At 32.3% G+C, this 21,525-nt stretch overlaps 2 protein-coding genes across 4 annotated transcripts; both read left to right on the top strand.

Moving 5' to 3' along the window:
- The first annotated feature begins 1,020 nt into the window (after positions 1 to 1,020).
- On the top strand, positions 1,021 to 4,498 carry LOC108994397 (bax inhibitor 1-like). The gene is made up of 6 exons (XM_018969592.2): positions 1,021 to 1,298; positions 2,673 to 2,816; positions 2,938 to 3,029; positions 3,545 to 3,731; positions 3,852 to 4,007; positions 4,146 to 4,498. Exons 1-6 carry the CDS (start codon positions 1,182 to 1,184, stop codon positions 4,197 to 4,199), a joined length of 750 nt encoding a protein of 249 aa, XP_018825137.1. The 5' UTR covers positions 1,021 to 1,181; the 3' UTR covers positions 4,200 to 4,498.
- A 3,786-nt stretch (positions 4,499 to 8,284) lies between these two features.
- Positions 8,285 to 12,911, top strand: LOC108994434. Of its 3 annotated transcripts, none has more exons than XM_018969653.1 (5): positions 8,285 to 8,440; positions 8,581 to 8,668; positions 8,845 to 8,996; positions 10,520 to 10,630; positions 12,331 to 12,911. In XM_018969653.1, the coding sequence occupies exons 3-5, from the start codon at positions 8,880 to 8,882 to the stop codon at positions 12,520 to 12,522; spliced, it is 420 nt and encodes a 139-aa protein (XP_018825198.1). In that variant the 5' UTR covers positions 8,285 to 8,440; positions 8,581 to 8,668; positions 8,845 to 8,879; the 3' UTR covers positions 12,523 to 12,911. The 3 variants fall into 3 exon arrangements, with proteins under 3 accessions (XP_018825198.1, XP_018825199.1, XP_035549645.1); XM_018969654.1 differs by having other exon boundaries at positions 8,581 to 8,713; XM_035693752.1 differs by lacking the exon at positions 8,581 to 8,668.
- Positions 12,912 to 21,525: the final 8,614 nt, after the last annotated feature.

The raw sequence follows: 21,525 nt of genomic DNA, 5'->3' as shown, positions 1-21,525 counted from the left end.
ATAATTTCATCTTCTGCAACGAGTTTTTCTTCTCCCTTTCCATCATGATAGAAGCAGCCCAATGGACCAAAGTTTTCCTCAAACCTTTTCCACCCCAACGGTATTCAGTGTGTGAACTATAATCCAAGTATATCAAAAAGGGAAAACCAGAAGGATCGACTGTGTTCAGAGTTAGACAATGGATAGTAGATCTCATTGCCACTATTACATATAAAAGCATCAAATCTGACGAGCTCAATGCAGTAAAACTAAGAAAATACCTGAAAAATCTAACTACAAACGAATTGATATAATAACTAACACTGCAAACATGTAGAGAAAGGGAAAAGGAAAGAGGAAAAGAAGAGAATAGAAATGGAAGAGGAGAATCGGGAGAAGCACTGGTGGAGAGAATAGTTAAAGGGCAAAAGAAAATTTATAGCCTGCTGTAAGACTCACTGTAAGACAAATAAGTCTCATATTTATTGAGATTCTATTGGCCGGTGTAAATATTTGTAAGACACCCGACCGAGGTTTTCTCTTTACTTTTTGGTAACTTGATAAAAATGATAATGACTTCCTGCTTATTCATATATTTTTATTTACTTTTATTTATTTTAATATTTCAAAAAGTGAATTTATATTTATATTTATATATTTTTTAATAATTAAAATATTTAAAAATAAAATGAAACTCAAGAAAATAAACTCATTTTACGATTTTATTAGGTTATGTTTGAATGTTGAAGTGAGTTGAATTGAGTTGAGTTGAAAATCTTGAGATGATAAAATATTGTTAGAATATTATTTTTTAATATTATTATTATTTTGAGATTTGAAAAAATTGAATTGTTTATTATATTTTATGTTGAGATTTAAAAAAGTTATAATGATGAATTGAGATGAGTTGAGAAGATTTTTGAAACCAAACGAATCCTTAAAGTTATGAGTATGATATGCTCTATACACACCGACTATAAAAAAAATTATTAAATATAGAGAAAAGGTTATTATGGTAACTTCACTACGGTATTGCAAATTCTTTGAAACTACCTGGCCTCTCCAGCCACTTCTATATAATAATAGGACGATAAATCACCAAATCTGTAGCTTCGGTCTTTCGTATACTTTCTGGACCCTTCCAATCGAAATAGTTTTCTTTTTCCTTCTTTCGCAATTTCTCTCGGTACGATCGAAATTCCATGGACGCGTTCTCATCCTTTTTTGGTTCCCAGTCGTCTTCACGAAGCCGCTGGAGCTACGATTCTCTCAAGAGTTTTGGCCAGATCTCTCCCGTCGTCCAGACTCATCTCAAACAGGTACTGATTTTGTCGGAATGATTTTTCTCCTTGTTCGGATTTGTTTGATTACGGTGAGAATTGATGGGTGAAAGCGAAAGAAAAGGCAAACGATCTTGCATTTCATAGTTTTTTGAACTTTTGTGTTCTATATTTATGTGACATTTTCTCGAACAAACTTTTTCTCTGTTAGGTTTCGTCTGGTTAGCGTGAAAATTGATGGAAAAGGGATGTGGTAGGAGAAGAAGCTGATCTGATATTTTAGAGTTGCTTTGGATTTCTATTACATGTGGATGAGACAATTTTGTGTTGGAGAAATTTCTCTCTTTAGTATTTGGAACTTCTGTTTGGAGAAGACAGTGAAGAGGGGAAAACTGAGAGTTTGATTTGGATGTTTGTTGATAGACTTCTAGGATTACAGTTTTTTCTCCTTTTTTTCGTTACTTAGACCAAATTTCTTTATTTCGTTACGGGGAAAATAGGAAGAAAGAAATGAACGGATGAGGGGAAAAGGTTCTGGGTCGTGTTTACTTGATTGGTTACATCTGGAGTTAACTTGTAATTTTTTTTCTCCCTAGTAATAGCGCTATTTCCTTTGTTGGTTGCGGAGAAATTAGGGACAACGAAATAGTGAGAGGTTGAGCGAGGGAAACTTGCTGGTTTTTCTGGAAAATACAAGATACTAGTTTTCCTGCAAAATTCTATGTAAGATGACAGTTAATGTGATTGGTGTTACGTGGCCAATGTTTTAAATAAAGTTGACTTTTTTATCTTAAAGTTTTTGATGTGACACACCAATTTGTTAAATCATGTTTGAAAATTGTGGCGCTTCTAGCATTCTTCTTTTTGTTTTTGTAAAAAATAATGCTCTTTTTCATCCTAGATGATATTATCCCGAATAAAACTTGGTGATGTGGCACATGTAAGTGATTTTCATTTAAGTGGTTGATAGAAGAAATCACTTGAAATGTGTCACTCACCAAGTGTGACTGGGGATAGATGAGGTTTAGGATGAAGAGTAACAAGCTAGTATTTCCCGTCAATTTCTTGAAATGGTTACAATAAGATTTTCTTGTGTAGTTGCTTATAAAAATAAAAAATAAAAAGATTTTCTTGTGTAGTTGTTGTGAAAACTCAGATAAAGAATTGTAGGAAATATGATTGTTTTTTCTTCGTTTGAGTTGATGTTGGGTGGAAATTTATAGTGGTTGACTTTAGGTTTTGTTGAATGAGTTTCTGTGAATTCTGTTTTTTGAATCATAGATTTTTTCAGGATTTTTTCTTCTTCTTTTGGTATTCAGTTATCCCTCTTGAAAGACATTTGGGCTTAAAGAGAAACTCCTGTTGTTTTTTCTTAACAATTTCATTCCTCGTCTAATTTCATCGATTGTATAGGTCTACCTGTCATTATGCTGTGCCTTGATTGCTTCTGCTGCCGGGGCTTACCTGCATCTTCTCTGGAACATTGGTGGTCTCCTTACAACGTTTGCATGCATGGGAAGCATGATTTGGCTACTATCCACTCCTTCTCAACAAGAGGTATCATCTAATTGTCTATGATTTGTTCTCTGCTCAACCTGCTGTTTTCAGTTTAGAAAACTTTCTGAATTTTTAATATATATATTTTTTTGTCTTTGTATTGTGTTTTCTTGGTAAGCAGCAAAAAAGGGTTGCACTATTGATGGCAGCTGCTGTCTTTGAGGGGGCTTCAATTGGCCCCCTGATTGATTTAGCTATTGAGATTGACCCAAGGTGTGTTCCCCATTTATCAAATGTTGCTTACTATATTCTTGCTCAATTGGTATGGTTGAGAATTTTCCGTATAGATCATGAACTGGATCCACTGTCCAGTATGTTATTTCATCTATGGGATCATTTTGATTTAGCCTTTTTTAATATATGTATAGCTACCATTTATGATCAATTAACGTTGCTATCAACTTATCAAAAAAAAAAAAAAAATGTTGCTAAGTTATATGTTCTGCTTAAAATGTGGATATGCTCTTATGCACCTTATTCGGAGAAAATATGCTTACCAGACTACCAGTATACTTGTGCTTGCCTCTTGATAGTGTCATAATGTACTCTTTAATGTCATATTTTACTCGAGATATTTGTGTTTTTTTGCCTCTTCATATGTTTGTTGTATATTCATCTCTCTCTCTCTCTCTCTCTCTCACACACGCGCACATACACATTCTTACTTTTGAAGTGATGTTGAAATAGCTCATACTGATGCATGAAATATTTGTTCCCCCCACTTCCAGTATTTTGGTCAGTGCCTTTGTGGGTACTGCACTGGCGTTCAGTTGTTTTTCATTAGCAGCCATGTTGGCAAGGCGTAGAGAGTACCTGTACCTTGGTGGCCTGCTTTCTTCTGGCCTCAGCATCCTTTTGTGGCTGCATTTTGCGTCTTCTATTTTTGGGGGTTCTGCAGCCATATTCAAGTTTGAGGTGAGGAGATTATAATCAAAGTCTTCTGTTTTTTTATCATGTTATAGTCTATATTGGTTATTGAAATAGGTGGCTACTAGCAGCAGCTCGATTAATCTGTTTTCTTGATTACTTTTGCAGTTGTATTTTGGGCTTCTGGTGTTTGTAGGCTTCACAATTGTGGACACTCAGGAAATAATTGAGAAAGCACACCATGGTGATTTGGACTATGTGAATCATGCACTGCTTCTTTTCACTGATTTTGTCGCTGTCTTTGTCCGAATTCTCACTATTATGGTGAGTTAAACTTGAACGCCATAGGAAGTGTCGAAACCCACCTTTTTTCCTTTGTGGTGTTAACCATAAAAATTATTAATTTACTCCTAGTGCATATGTATATGTTAGTGTGCTTACATGGCCTTATTTGTCGTGCAGTTGAAGAATTCCATCGACAAGAGTGACAAGAAGAAGAAGAAAAGGAGGGATTGAATGTTTTCCTGATACCAAGTTTGCCAAAATCTAGCTAGTTGTCTATAATGTCTGTTTTCTTAATGGAACGTGATTACTGAAATATACTATGATTTTATTTCCTGGTTAGTTGTGTTGTAATTAGCTTTTCTTTTTGGCTCTTGGTGCGTGTTTGGAATTCCTGAATGATAATGACTCTCTCTGTGGTTACAGCTTTCATTAGACTATAATGGATGTTCATTCTTGGCGTTGTATTTGTGGTGTAAATGATTCACCATACCATTCAAGTCAAGTCTCAGAATCGACATTGAATTCAAATCCGACCTGAGGTTTCTGGTTTATCATTCTTTTCAAGTCTGGTTTCAAACTTTAGAATTGCCTGCCCGTCGGAATAAAAAACCAATATATTCTTGCATCTCTTTTTTTTTTTTTTCTCTCTTTTTTTTGTTGTTTTTCCTATTAATTATAGTTTTGGCAATCAACCCTATATACGTTGGGCATCTTTTATTTTCATGATAATGGTAAGCTTCTTGAATTCCTTGGGGGATTGTTCAAGTGGCAAAGGATTATGATGGGGGTGCGATATATGAGTTTAAGGTCTTGGATAGTGAATTGAGATGGTTTGTAAGTAGTAGTGAAATATTTGAGTTGAGATGAAATGAGAAGTTTGGCTACAGAGATATTCTCAAGTATCTTTATTATTATTTATTATTTTATTATTATTTATTACTTATTTATTACTATTATTTATTACTATTTAATGTTCTATAATTATTTTTTCACTATTATTTACAGAATACCTAAAAATTATCTCGCTATCTAAATGCAACCGAGCATCCTCATTGAATTATACAAATGTAAATGTAAAATTTACATAATATTACATGATTTTGTATATGACTATTTCATTCAAAACTTATTTTCACATTAGATTATCAATCTATTAGTCAAAGATAATATTAAAATATTATCTATGCTACTATGTTTGATGACCATCTCGGACTCAAGTTTCATTTAAGGGGCTTATTAGGTATAAACGATTTCGCACACTAAAGCGCATATTAACACTTACATACCTTTTTTTATTATAAAAAAAAAAAAGAAGAAGAATAAGGTTCTTTATTTCATGAAAATTATTTCCGTCTTCAATTCACATTATTTTATTAAACGAATATTTTATATTTAATATTAGTACACGAAATCGCTTCCAACAAGAATTTTTCTTCATTTAATTCCAGGCCACTGAATTATATCAACCCCACACTAGTAATAGTTACATAATCCAACAACAACTCAAAGTGATTAATAAACAACCAGGATCATTTAAAACACATCAACAATATAACTAATTCCACAACAACACTTCACAATTAAAACAAAACAGTAGGCGCACGTAACTAATTCCACAATTTCACAACATCAATTCCATCAGCAGCAGGTAATTCCACAATTGAAACAGCGACAGGTAACCATCAGCAGCAGGTAATTTCAGTCGTTCAAAACACATAACTATCATTCCAGCAGGTAATTCCAGTTGTTCAAAACACATGAGAATGCATAAGAAAAACACTGCCCAGTCTCAAGATGACAGCGTTACCAAATAATTCATCCACGCGAGCACCATACACAAAATGAACTACTGTCCCATTCTCTTAGTTATGATAGTTATAAGTCAAATTATGCATTTCATTGGCATTTTTATAATTCAATGCCAGTATTCCAGAAATAGTTTGAGTTAAAATATTTTATAGAGTTTTAGAATATGAGAGATAACAAATTGAATAAAAATAAAAATATAGAGTAAAAATGTTGTTAGAATATAATTTTTGAAAAAGTCTACTATGCTGCCTCAAACATACCGCTCAAATGTACTGCTTGCCATTTTTTTTACTTAATGATTAAGGAAGTGATTTTAATATATTGAAGTATTTTTTTATTTTTTTAAAAATATTTAAATACATTAAAAAAATGTGAAAAGAAAAAAAAAACCAAAAAGTGAGGGGTAGTAACTTTGAGCGGACTACTCTGGTCGGCAGAGTAGCCTGACTCATAATTTTTTAATATTGTTTTTGTTTTAAATTTGAAAAAATTAAATTATTTTTTATGTTTTGTTTAGAAATTTGATAAAGTTGTAATAATTAAATAATGATTAGATGAAAAAGTTTTAATATTTGAAATTAAAAAATATTTGTATTCATAGTATTTAGACATTGAGATCAGATGAGATAAGACGAAAATATCTCTCTATCCAAACTAGGCTTAAGTTAATTGCATAAACAATATTTTGTCATTGTACTCTCTGAATGTTGTGATTATATTCTCCTGCTATAAATCTTTTCTACTTTTATTTTTTATTTTTTTACTCAAAAATTATATTTTTCTTAAATCACTTTACAATTTACATGCCTTGTATTAGCGGACAATTTTATGAGTTAGATATAAATTCTTCATCTTACATTTGTCACTTTCAATCTTATGAATGGAAGTTTCTGATTTTAATTGGTTTTTTATTTAGGTGGTTGATTTATAAAATTATTTAAAATATTTTACATATAAGTAAAGATGATGGATCGAGAATAAAAAATAATATTACTTTTAATATGACTATTTTAATTATTCGAACAAATAGCTTACGGATGGTTTTCTATTTTACCAAACAGAAAATCTAATTAAAAAGCAACTTTTGACAATCCTCTCACCATAATTGGAATTGGCTTTGAACTCACGAGTTCTATATTAAGGTCGATAGTGAGAAGAGATGAGATAATTTTAAATAAAAATTAAAAATTAAATAAAATATTATTATTATTTTAAAATTTTAAAAAAATAAATTATTTATTATATTTTATTTAAAAATTTAATAAAGATGTAATGATAAGAAGAGATGAGATATAACCATTTCTATATCAAAACATGACCTTTAAGCTGGTTAATGATACACTTTTCTTTATAATTTTTATACAACTTATTTTTAATCAATCAATACAATCATACCGACGTACTGCTTCATTAACAATAAATTTCAATGTTACAAAATCACCCTTCATTTTATTAGAGTTGTAAAGTTATTGTAAAATAGTTTTAAGTGAATTATTTTCCATTTAAATTGATGTGTAAACTGTAAAGCACATTAAGTAATCAAAATTTATCTTTCAAATTGAAATTATGTAATGTAACCATTTTACTAGATGTGGGCTTAATTAATAATAAAAATTTTCAAACCCAAGAACCATGTATTAATTTAGTTTTACTACACATAAACCGGTATGTTAGTACACAACTTAAAGTGAGACCTATTATAACTTTAAAAAGGAAAATGCTAAATAAACCCATAAGTTTGCCCCTCAATCTTATTTAATGATTTAGAAAATGATTTAGAAAGTGATTTAGAAAGTGACTATTAGTGAAGTTGTATATATTTTAAATTTTTTTCTTAATAATCAAGGATGTTAATTTTTTTTAAAAAAAGAAAAGAAAATAAATTTCAATTAGCTAGTTGCCCAACGGTAAAAAAAAACAAAAAAATTTCAGCTAGCAGCCTAGCAGTACGGTGGCCCGCTAGCAGCATCCCTTTAAAAAGGAAAAATATTTGCATCAGCCTACTATTCATCACACACTCAACACACTTAGTGTATTGAGGTTTAAAAAAAAAAAATTGAATGGATTGTGTGTGAAGTGTGTAGGCTGATGCATAGAATTACCCCTTTAAAAAACCTAAAAATATCAATTAGTTTTTAGCATAGTTGATGTAGAAAGCTTCCACACCACAATGTGCTGAATGTGTTGAAAATAGAAAAATTATACTTATCATTTTTACAATCATATACTACACATGATTTTTTTATCTTTTTAATATTTTTTTCTTAGTAAGTAAATATTTGATGTATGGATGATGAGTAAAATAATTCAATTAGTTTAAGAGGAAAAAAATAAAATAAATAAAAACAATTGTGGTGTGTGAGATAATAAGTAACAAAACTCTTAAAAATAAATAAAGTTTTTAAATAGATTTTTTCTTATTAATTTTCTTTAAAATCACTGTTAATATATATATATATATATATATATATATTAAATATCATTTGTTAAAACGTTGGGTCGTTTCGACAAGAAGTTTATCTAATCCGGAGCTGGGATAACCCTAGAAGTAAAGTACACCCAAACGGACGTGTTCCAGCACCGCCAAACCGCTCACACTCAGAGTCGCTCACACTGTTCCGGTTCTCCCTCAGAATCCCACCATGCCAATTTTCCATTCAAATGTCAGAATCTCATTCCTCTCTTTTCCTTTATTTTCTTATCTTTTTTGTATCTAATATCAATTTCATTATTAATTTATTTATCTTCAATCTCGAATTCAATTTTGAGGTTCTTGTTCGAAATCGGTTTAATTTTTTTGAAGCTTTAAGAGACGAAAATTTACTTGCTAACTTTGAGCTAAGCGGCACCTGACCCAGTCTTTTCCTGAATTTTCTTGGCGACCAAACGGGGTACAAGTCTCACACTTCAACCGCTGCATTTAATTCTGAGAAAATGTAATTTATATGCTACTGAATCGAATGAGTTATATATATATATCATAAACACGTATATGAAGAATCCGAACAAGAGTTTCTCCAAAAGTGACAAACAAATTAATTCAATTAAATGAATCTGGTTCTTGCAGGAAAAGTTGAAGGAAGATTGTTGTCGAATTATAATATGGATAAGCTATTAGATTTTGGAAGAAAAGCGCTATTCTATGTGAGGGTTCTTTCCGGATATGAAGAGCGGAGAATCCGAGCATTCAGGTTGCAGCTTGAGAAGCGTATACAGCAGGTTTTGGTTACATTTCCATGTCGTCGCTGTAATATTTTATTCTTGTTTTATAAACGTGTCTCAGGTTTTGCTTGTTTTAGTTGTAGTTAATGTTTTCTTTTTCTAGTTCCTGACTTGTAACTAGGTGAATGGACCTAGTTACAAGCACCAATTTTTTATGGCTTCACCATTGATATTGCATTTTCTCAGTATAGAAATCTTTGGCGTGCATTGCTTTGCTTCTATTCTGGCAAGGCTTGGTGTCAAAAGATTGGGCTCGCTTTTATCTATGGTGTATTTTTTTGGCTACCTATAAGACATACAAAGCTTCTCGGTCTTGCTTGCCTGTCTTTGATGTACGTTCACACCAAATGATCAACTTCGTTAATGCTGAACTTTCAAGAAATAGATTCATCTCATCTTTTCATATGAGAATGAATAGAACCGTTCCAACCAGAAATGAGCATTGTACTTGCATCTGTTATGTTCATTTTTATATTCAAATGTGGCTTTTTCGCTTTCATGTTTTGAAGTATAATTGTATGAGTTCTTATACTTGGAAGCCGGTGTGCAAAGCACACCCTCCATTTTATTGACACGGTAAGACTTGATTTGTAAAAAATTTTAATTTTAAATTTTTGTAGCAAATCAAATTTTGCCATGTCAATGACATGGAGGGTGTGCTTTGCACACCGGCTTCCAAATATAATTTTTTTAATTGTATCATATGCTAGGTTATGTTTGTTTCAGTGGAAATAATTTTCAGTAATTTATTTATTTATTTTTTTACCTTTTTGTGTTTGGTAGGAGCGGAAATTTGAAGTTAACGGAAAATGTTAGTTTGGTCAATGAAAAAATTGAGATGATATTTGGATGTTAGAAGTTTTCATGAATAGTTTAAGTGTTTATAAATAGCTGTAAAAAAACTTTTAGAGGATGTTTTGATAGAGTTTTAAAAAAAATGGCGTGACCCATTAAAAGTATGTTTGGATGTGAACTATCCTGCCACTATGGGCAGCCCAGATTGGGCAGCCGCCCTTGGTGGCCAGAGAGTAGCCACCACGGGGCAGCCCAGATTCTTGGCGACTAGAACTCTGGACACCATGGGGCAGCCCAGATCAGGCTTCCTACATGAGCCTCTCCCCTATTGTAGGAAGCGTCAAGGCAACTGTTGTATGAAGAGTAATGATCATATTGCAGGAAGCCGGAAGGCAACCGTTGAGTTATCTATATCTGTCAAGTGTTTGAAATTTGATTATGGAGGAGGCATGTTAATTGCTTCTATAAACTCAGTTTTCTGAAAGATATGCAAGACTTGACGGACAAGACACTTCTTTTCGATGGCACACGTGATCTTATGAGAATCATGTTTTTAAGTATGATATCGGTTATATTAGCAAACAAACCCCATCTCCCATACCCCCCCCCCCCCCCCCCCCCCCCAAGTATTTTTATTGTCATATTGAGCAGTCACTCTCTCGCGTATGATAAACGATAAACATGTTTCATATCAATGTACTTCACTGTTGACACTCTCTATGTAGGCACAAGAAAGGAAGGCAACCTTAAGAAGGATTCCAGAGCAGGCTATTTTAGCAGAGGTTCGACGTATGGTTGAGGAGATGCAAACTTTAAACAAGAAGCTTGAAGAGACGGTAAGTTTAATTTCATTGACATAGGATATTTGACAAAGCACTATTGGATTATTTGAAATTCTACTTCAGAATGTGCTTGAATTTATTCCTGAAAAAATTTTATTGGTAATATGGGCTTCTAAGTAATAAATGTTGAGCTTGAACCTAGGAACCAAATGTTGGGATAAAATCCCTTCTCAGCCACAGTTTGTGAAAAGTGAAAGAAAACAAATGAAAAATACCTGAGACTTCTCATCTACAGCGCTCACCCAAATTCCACACAGATTGTATGCACATGATATGATCAGGTTGGACCACAGGTATGGGTGGGACCTTTGTTCCTCCCTAGGGTCCCACCCACAAACCCCTAGCCCTAGCTCCTGCCAACCATACATCAGACTTCACAAAGACACCAGTGTGTTACAGCTTGCAGGAGAACTCATATTTTTGCGGACATACATTTATACTAAAGCCGTCATAGTTGGCGATTGTGGAAGGTTGCCTTATGTCTTAACTATGTATCACTATCCCATGCTAGTTCTGATGGAACATTCCAGAGTTTTTAGAAAGAGAAGCTAAAAACAACTCTGAATTTTTGTGATATTTTGAAACTGATTGTGTCTCAAAGTGAAGAAAACTCTAGCTATCGCAAAATTCCCACAGCAAAACTTGTATTTTGTGAGTCCGAGACCGTACTGCTACAGCACTGACTTCTAGTTTTTAGCTTGACAAAAGCTCTTTAAAGTCTCCTCTATCTTTGAGTCTATTCTGAAGAAGACAAAAAGAGTTACCACAAATGGGTTGAGTTAAAAAGTGCCACCACTGATGTTTTGAATCCGGTTCTTAGAAGTTATGTGACTCGGTAATTTTTTTTTAATTTTTTTAAGTTTATTTCATTGTGCGGTTGAGACATTTTGTAATCAGTAGTGTTAGAACTTTTGAGATGAGAAAGGATGGTTTACTGATTGAGCAAAGCTAGATGACAACTGTAAGCTCCCTTATTAAGGATAAGTAACTACTCATTCCCATTATTGTCAACCAGTCATTGCAAAAAAAATGTCCCATACATAGCTAAACATCAGACTGCTTCAAACATAAGAAGATCAAATAAAGGAGCACTTGTACAAAAAGAAGATTCAATAATCTGGTTTTGAAAAGTAATTAACCATAAGGCATACAATTAAAAACAGCAACAGGTGCCAAATTAGTCCTGAAATTAATGCTTAAATAAACCAGAAAAGCTCAGGAGGCATCAGCAGCAGGTTCGGTCTTTCCCAACTTCACTGACAACTTGCTCAGGGACTGGTGAGAATGCCTGGTACTTCACTTTTCCAGATGGCAAGAGGAAGACCCCAGCCAAGTCTAGTTTGTCAGAACCAAGACCTATGCTGGATTAAGTGTACCTTTGGACATGATATGATACCTTCCTTGGCTGTTTCATATAATTCAAATGCTTCACTCTCTGATACGTTCTGCTTTTTATCAATTTAGAAAATTATCTACAAATATTTTAAAAAATAATTTCATTGTGATATGGTGAGTGCCAGAGGATATAGTTCAGATTACCTTTCTAGTTTATCTTAAATGAGACACTAGTCTCTAGTATGGAAGATGTTACATTTTTTCATAACATCTTCGTCTAGCTCATATATGTTCTCTTTTTGTTTGTTTCCCCTGTTGAAGTCTGAGTCAACATGTAACAAAAAGATGCTTTTGTGCAGGAAGTGGCTATTGAAGAGTACTTCAAGCCAATTGACAAAGAAGCTGAGATCCTTATGAAAATGAAACTTGAAGGAGAGGAAAAGACATTGAAGGAGATGATGAAAACCATGCATCAACAGGCTTCAATCGAAAAGGGTGAAGCAGAAAAAAACTTGACTATACATCAGGCTGATATGAAACAGCACAACTAGGACCAAGCATCCACCAAAACCCCTCAACAAACTCAAATGAGATGATTCTGTGTAACATTGAAAATATAGATTCCGACATGTTTTTGTAAGAGTGTGTTTCGGTTTTGGTTGTCTATTTAGGAGTCAGTCTTACTGGTATTTAATACTCTGTATCCACCTCATCGGTTTAAATAAGTATTTTGGATGTCACAGAGGAAGGTAAGAAACATGTTCGAAGGCTGATGGGTCAAGGGCAGTGAAATAACTTGATATAGGCGAGCCCTTCAAAGAATCAGAAGCAGCAAGAAGTATTCTTATTTGGGGGCAGCCCCAAAGCTCAAAGAGTTTGGGGATAGCTTGAGGCTTGAACTCAGCACACAAAGGTAATTAATAAATTTCACTTAATTCAACTCCTTATGTTATTCTTTGATCTTTGTTTTAGGCCCAGGATTGATTGAGTTGAAGTTGACCATAACTACTCACTTTTTGCACAACTTTGGTCATCATCCCCCAGCCATTATGGCGTTATTTTAAAGCTAATTGACGTTACATGAAGCTTCATTTTCGCCATTTCAGTTTAAGATTTGCGCAGAATTATATATATATATATATTTATATATATTCTTTTTTCAAAACAAGCTTCATTCATAATAAAGAGAAACTCAGCCTATAATGGCATTACAATTAAATATTACAGACAAATAGGTGGATCTTTACCGCTATGAAAGTTTAACAGCCAAGGTGGAATTGAAATAAGGGTATGCTTCCATAGAGGCTATTGGAAGCTGCCCATTGCGCAATAGAATACGTGCATCGATTAAGATCTCGATGAATTTTCTTGGTTTGCCAGCTTTGGAAGGATTGCAATGCATTCTTGATAATGAATTATAGGCTGGACAATCTAGTCTAGGATGTTATCTGGTTCATTCATTGCCAGCATTGTTCCCAATGAATCACATGCAATCATAATCTTCTCAATTTGTTTTTCCTTAGCTTCCATTATTCCCATGAGCATTGTTGTAGCTTTTCCCTGATTTGGGTTCAGACTTTGGATGAATCTGGTGTGGACAAATATTGGAAAGCCATCCTCTGATCTGCATATGGCTGTTGTTGTGCTGCCTGAGCTTCTTACCGCCACATCAAATGTTAAAATGTAGTGATCTCTTGGTGTCGCAATCCAAGTATGGCTTATATTAATCTGTTTATTGCCCCAAGCATCACAATATTCTTTGATAAATTTTTACTTATCAAAAAAAAAAAAATTTTAGAGTTGTAGAGACAAAATCATCAAGGTTGGGTATGAAGGCCTCTTGAACAATCTTATTTCTAAGGAACCAAATATTGTCCATAGCAATAATGGCAAATATTTGAAAGTGATGCTCATCTTTGCTTGGAATATTGAGGTTCCTTGAAGGACTAATTAGGCATTCCATCCATTGGCTAATATTGTTATTAGCAAAGCAAGAAATGTTCAGAGGCCAAGGGGAGTGCCTCCATAGAATTCTTGTGAAAGTGCATGTTAGGAAGAGATGATTCTAAGTTTCTTCCTTAGTATTACAAATCGGGCACTGGATTTCCTCATTGTTTAGAGGAAGAAATCTTTTTAAAAGAGTTCTTGTGGGAATGATATTATTGAGGATTTTCCAGCAAAGAAATCTCAGTCTATCTTGGATGTTGATTGTCCAGAGTTTTCTCCTATTACTAGACTGATCAGGGGTGTTGCGATTATGATTGATTGAGATAGCAGCATAAGCCGATTTAATAGTGAATTTCCCAGAAGTGTGATGAGTCCAAATGAGTTTATCATTCGAGTTTTGATCATTTGTTTGAGCAAGAGGGATTTTCATGATTTCATTCACTGAATCTTGATGGAGAAGTGCTTGTAACAAGATTGTATTCCAGCTTCTGGGTTTTTCCATGGTTAATTCAGAAACTTTTAGTGAAAGGTCCTTCTAGATGGAGGCAATTTTTGGAACGGGTATGACAGAAGGAAGAGTGGGTATCCAAGGATTGGACCATACCCTTGTGCCAACCCCATTGTTGATCTAATAACACTGTTTTTGAGGAACTCCTTTTGTTTTAAAATACATTTCCATATCCATGAATCAATGGGTTTTGATTGGTTGCAAATAAGGAGGAGTTTCTCAAGTGTTTTCCAGTAAGCATTTTTTTCCAAATAGCAATGTTACCATTGATTATCTGCCAACCAATTTTACAAAGTAAAGCTTTGTTAAAATCAAAGGTTAACCTTAGGCTAAGATTAGGGGTGTAACCGGTCCATTTCGGTTTTTTAAAATGTAAAAAATATATAATAAAATGTTACTTGTTATGATAAATTGTTATTAATAATTTAATATATATATATATTATGTTTAAAGTATATGATCAATTAAATTTTCATCTTTAAGATTAAACTTTTATTTTATAAATTATAATAACATGATCTTATATATACTTATATTAATAACATATGATCAAACAAATTACAAATGTTCATATTTAAGATTAACATTTTATGTTAAAATTTATAAATTATAATATGAAATTATTTCATATATGATATATAATTATATATAAAAATTTAATATATAATTATATATTATATATAAAACTTATATATGTATATAAATATTTTGTATAATATATAAAATTAATTTTTATATATATATTTTTTTTCCAATCGGTCCGGTCCGGTCCGGTCCCGGAAACTATGAAACCGAAACCGGACCGGATCCGGCTGGTTTTCATAATATAGGAACCGGTTCTGGACTGGACCGGACCGGTTCAAAACCGGACCAACCAGTTCGGTCTGGATTGGTTTTCCGGTTTAAATTTACACCCCTAGCTAAGACCACCAACAAATTTGGGTTTGCAAATAGATTTCCAAGATTTATGAGTTAAATTGTAAGTTTTTTCAGAAGGGAATCCCGACCAAAATTTCATGAATTCTCTATCTATGTTGTTGGTCACAGTTTTAGGAATAGAGATGGTGGACATAAGATAAAAGGGTAGAGCTAGTCATTGATCTTATTAAAGTGGTTCTACCAACTTATGAAAGAAGCTTAGCTTTCCACCCTGCTAATTTCCGAATAATTTTTTCTTGTACCTTTTCAAAGTGATTTTTTTTAGGCATTGAAGGAGAGGGGGGAGGCCAAGATATTTGATTTTGGAAGAAGCACTTTCAAAGTCAAAGATTTCTTTCACTTCCCTTTTGAGCCATGGCAAAGTGTTACCACTGAATTGAATAGATGATTTGCCGACGTGAACTTTCTTACCAGACCATTGAGAATAGTTGTCTAAACAATTCTTGAAACTTTGAGCATTTTGACTAGAGACTTTACCAAAAAGAATGAGATCATCTGTAAAGAGCAGATGAGAAATGGGAGTGCTAGTCCCACTGATAGAGATGTCCCTAGGGTGACCTAGATTCTCTTCTTTTCTTATGAGTCTTGTGAGAACTTTAGTTCCAAGGATGAAGAGGAAGGGGAACAAATGATCTCCTTATCTAAGTCCTCTGGATGGATGGAAAAAACCACAAGGGTTGCCATTAATGCGCACTGAATAGGAAATTGTTGTGGTGCATTCTTGGATTCAACTGATCCATTTGTTGTGAAAACCAAGGCTTGACATTATTTTAAAGAGAAAATTCCACTCCATAAAGTCAAAAGACTTTTCCATATCTATTTTAATAGCCATACGTCCCTTTCTCCTCCTTTTTTTCATGAGATGATGAAAGACCTCTTGAGCCATAATTGTGTTTTCTTGAATGATTCGACTAGGGACAAAGGCTGTTTGATGGGGTGAGATGATTTTGGGAATGATTTTCTTGAGTCTGTTTGCAAGAATTTTGGCTATGACTTTATAATAGATATTAGAATGACTAATTGGCCTAAATTGATGAACAGTGTTTGGGTTGTTTGTTTTGGGGATTAAAACAATGTGTGTATGATATATTTCTTTGAGAAGCTTCCCATTTTCGAAAAGTTTTTGATGGCAGCATTGAAATCTTTTTTGATGATCTCTCAATAGTGTTAAATAGTCTTATAAAGCCAATAGGGTCCGGAGCTTTTTTTGAGGGAGTTTGTTTCAAAGTGGAGAGAATTTCCTCTTCAGTCTGAATCTCACAGAGGAAGTGGTTGTCATGGTCAAAAACTTTTTCAGGAAAGAGTTCCTCCAACTCAGAGTAGATCATGGAATTGGATGACTAGAATATCTCTTTGAAATGGTCCAGAAATTTATTATGTATCACTAATTGATTAGTAGTCCAATTGTTAGAACTAATCTTAAGACTCTCTATAGAATTTGTGCGCCTCCTCATAGTGGTTGCAATCTAGATTTTTGCCCCCAAAGGATTTCCTCTCTTCTGAGTTGTTCATTGAGATTTTCTTTCAAATCAGCTTCCTTGGATCATTAGTCTGGATTTGTGACAGAGATGTGCCCAAAATCATTTTATTCCAAGATTTTAGAGCTTTTTTTACCTCTTTCAATTTTTTTGAGAGAATATAACTAGGATTGCCATAAAAGATGGTGTTCCAAGCTTTTTGTATGATCATCTGGCTAGTATGCAGAGTAGGAGAGTGTGAGTGTTCTGAAGGTAGGAGAGTGTTCTGAAAGTATGATTTGCAGATGTTTTGAAGTTTGTTTCCGTATTTTGTGTTGAGATGTTGTCAAAAGTTGTGGATTTTATTGCAGTTGAGTGGTAGTTGTGAAAGGGTAGTTCTGATTTGGTTACGATAAGGAGATCTTCAAAGAAAATCCATTAGGAAGGTTTAACTCACTAGGGAGATGGGTTGCGCAGAATTATATATTTATACGTAAAGGTCACTTAATAATAAAAAATATATATTTCACTTATCAAATGAAAAAAAAAAAAAAAACCAAATGAAAGCTATAGAAAAACGCCAGCCACAAATGGTAATTCGGCAGATGCACCTTGATTTCAGGTGGGTCAGGACTTGCCCTGGCTCTGCCTCCCCCACTTCTCCTGAATTTGTTCTTTTCTTTTGATCATCTATAGTATTCAATGGTTCGACATCATGCCTATAGGCTATATAGTATACCCACCCTCGAAGTGATTTGGACTTGTAAGATGTTCTAATATAAATTAATAATGTTAGATATAATCATGAGTTATGTAAATACTGTACATTTTTTTTTTTTAAAAAAAAAGTAAGATCTATTATTAAAAAATTAATTAATTTTTATATAAATATCATATTTATTCATTTTTTTAAAAATAGTATGCAGCATTTGTATAGTCTATAAATACAAATATTATTTTTCCATACATTTTCTTCCTAGTATCATATTCTTAAGGATTTATTAAATTTCCAATGAAGTCGGTGTCTCAAACTTCCAGGATTTATTAAATTTTCAGGGAGTATGTGCGGCTTCTAGCTATTTCAACATATCTTGAATTAACTAAGGATTCGTACGCTTTGTAATCTCATTTTTATTAGTTTTATGAAATTTGATGAATTTATTTATTATAAATTAACTTTATCTTATCTTGTTCTTGAATGAATTTTTGAACTTATCAAAGATAACACAACATTTGTGACGTTCTTCTTTATAATTTAAGTTCTTGAGACAGGTCCTTCAACGGATCTAGATTTTTATATAAATTAAGTTCTTGAAACGAGTTCTTCAACGGGTCTAAATTTTCCGTTGGCTTGATTTTAGCTTTCTTGGGTGAGTTTTCAAATTGATTGTGAGTTCAAGAGATTCCATTCCTACGAGTTCATATCATTCTCAATGGTTATGGTGTTACTATAATTAAATGTCTCGTTTGTTTTTTCAAATGAGATAAAATGAGATGAATTGATATTAAAATTAAAAATTGAATAAAATATTGATAGGATATATTTTTTTAATATTATTTTTGTTTTGAGATTTAAAAAAGTTGAATTGTTTATTTTATTTTATAAGAAAATTTAAAAAAATTATAATGATGAGATGAGTTGATAAGTTTCTTGAAAATAAACTATGTCTGAACTCTCGGTTGCTTATTCCAACCCTTTTAATTTTTATTTTTTTAAAAAAGAAAGAATAGTATTTCATTATGAGAAACATTAGAACCACCGCTCTGTCAGAGTATTTTATGTTTTATTTTTTTACATTTTTTTATATAATTTTTTTAATATTTTTAAATAATTGTTTTTTTAAAAATCACATCATTAAACAGAATTTTCTTAAGGACGAAGTTAAAAAAAAGGACCATTCTAGAGACACCGCAGGGGCTCCCGCTAGTATATTTGAATTTTTTTTTTTTTTACATACATTTTTTTAATATTTTTAAATATTTTAAAAAAATTAAAAAAAAATTCCATCACTATTAAAAAACATTTTTTAATAAAAAAATAAAAAAAAATCCCAGCGAGCTCCCATCGGAAAAACTAGCATTTTCCTAAAAAAAAAATCCCAACGGGACCACATTGGAAAAGTCTAGTATTGTTCTTCCATTCTACGCGGGTAAGATGAGTCGCACAGGGAACTTCAATGCAACCAAGTCATCCGCCTTGAAAGTTTTGGTGCAGTTCTCGTGTCAATTCCGCTTTGCGGTCGTCATCTAAGCCTTTCATTGGGGATCTATCTAACGGATAAGGATACTGCACAGATGTAGAAAGTCTCCATCTATGACTTCATCTACCTTTACATTTTTTATTCATTATTTAAAAATAAAAAATAAAAAATTCCTCTTCTTTTCGATCAAAATTCAGTCCACAAACGCAAACCTGTAAACAACCATTCTGCTATTATTTTATCTTGAAGTTAAAAAGAAAAAGTTTGACGACAAAAAATGGATTTATTTTATTTTAATTCGGTCGGAGCCAAAACTATCAATATTTTAGCTAAAAATAAATTATTAAAAAATAAATTTATAAATTAACGTAATTTAATATTATACGTCTAATTATTTAATTATTTTTATTATAAAATATATCTAATAAATACTATAAAATTACATCAATTTATAGATTTATTTTTATATAATCTCTTTATATTTATAACAATTCTCATTCCACAATAACTTGTCCATCTTCAGGCGCATCTTTACACAGTTGGATGCAATACGTAATAACTGGTCTACCAAGTAAAAAATTGGAAGTGCTACAAGTATAAAAAAATTTAAAAAAAATTATAAATAATTTTATAATCTGATGTATCACATTAAAATAGGCTAGTTTAAAAATTTATTTTTGTAAAGAATAAGGACATGTACAAGCTCCACCTCACTGTAAAAAATGTAAAAAATTCAGCTTTTCGGGAGGGTTCATTTTTTTTTATAAAAGATTCGCATAAAATTTGTGTATATGGAGCTTGTTCCTTACATTATTCATTTGTGAAATTCTTTGGTAGTTAAAGCATTCTCGTGAAAAATATGTGTGAAATTCATATTTCCAAAATTATATAATTTCAGAGAAATAGAGGATGCGGTCAACCTGAGGAAAATTCCTACTTTGAAAAGAGTAATTCTAAGGCCCGTGTTCTGATATTAAGACCAATTTGTGTTCCCAATATCGTTCCAGACAACGGGGGAAATTTCCCATAGATAATTAGATGAAATTTGGATAGTAAGTTGAGATGAGATCAATGTTTTGAATACCGTACCGGATGGCGTACCGGTCAAGACACTGGAACGAAATATTTCGGTACCGGTACCGTTTCGTGTACCGTTTCGGGATAGTCGATATATGAATAAATTATATATATAAATATATATAACAATTATATTCTAAAATAATAGTTTATATATGAATAAATTATATATAAATACATACATACATATAAATTATAAATAGTCTAATCTAAATTGGGGGTCAAAAAATAAACTTGTAGTTTGAAAAAACGAAAAAAAAAAAAAAAAAAACACAGGCCGAAATATCGGCCGGTATCGACCGAAATATAGGCCGGTACAGGCCGAAATTTAGGCCGAAACGGCCGGTACCGGCCGGTACGGCCGGTATTTTGGCCGGTACGGTATATATCTAGTACCTGTACCGGCCGGACGGCCGAAACGAAAAATTTCGGCCGTACCGGCCGGTACGGTACGAAATTAAAAATATTGGATGAGATGAATTGAGATAAAAGTTAAAATTTAAATAAAATATTATTAGAAGATTATTTTTTAATATTATTATTATTTAAAAATTTAAAAAAATTGAATTATTTATCATATTTTGTGTAAAAATTTAAAAAAATTATAATGATTAGATGAAATGAGTTTGATAGACTTTTATATCCAAACCGAGAATGAAATAGAAATAATAATCTCATGTTAAACTCTCCATTATTTTCTTATTGGACCTCTATTGATTAAAACAAAACCCTTTTAACCACATAGGATAATGTGCTTTTAAGGTATTTTTATTCAAAAGAACTAATAATCAAGTTGAAGTATAATTAATTGTTTATTATTTAAACAATAAAGCTACTTAGTTTTAACCTAATACATATGCATTTTTTTAAAATTCTTTTCTCATCAAATATTATATATTTGGAGATAAAATCGGCCAATGAGTCTATTCATAAAAGCCATAATATAGCCCCATTTCAAAGTATATATAATCACTCAATCTTACTTTCTACAAAGTATTCACTTCAATCATCGAACAATTTCAAGTCTGTGATGCCTCAAGCGTTTATTAATCTTATTCATTAGAATCTCATTAAAATTGTATCATATTAAAATTCTCTCTATTAATTAGATTTCACTGTAAAAACAAAATAAAGAGAAATAGTATTTACAATCTTAGGGTGTACAAGTTTTGCTTCCTCATTTTTAAAAAAAGTAGGTAAATCTGAGATACACATGAAAAAAAAAAAATTTTTAATAGTAAATTCTATTTTTTTTAAAAAAGAGTACGCGATACTTACATATTCTAAAACTATATCTAGCATTGCTCCAAATCTATTGACTTCATCATCAGGGTTTTTCTAATCATCTGGGATAGGTTTGATGATCGTTTTCTTATTTTATTGGAGCTTAAAAACTGTATCAACACATACATTCATACATACATA

This window comes from Juglans regia, chromosome 9 (assembly GCF_001411555.2).
Source record: "Juglans regia cultivar Chandler chromosome 9, Walnut 2.0, whole genome shotgun sequence".
NCBI classification, from domain to species: Eukaryota; Viridiplantae; Streptophyta; class Magnoliopsida; order Fagales; family Juglandaceae; genus Juglans; species Juglans regia.
The sequence above is the reverse complement of the archived record's forward strand: the minus strand, read 5'-3'. Positions and strand labels throughout refer to the sequence as shown.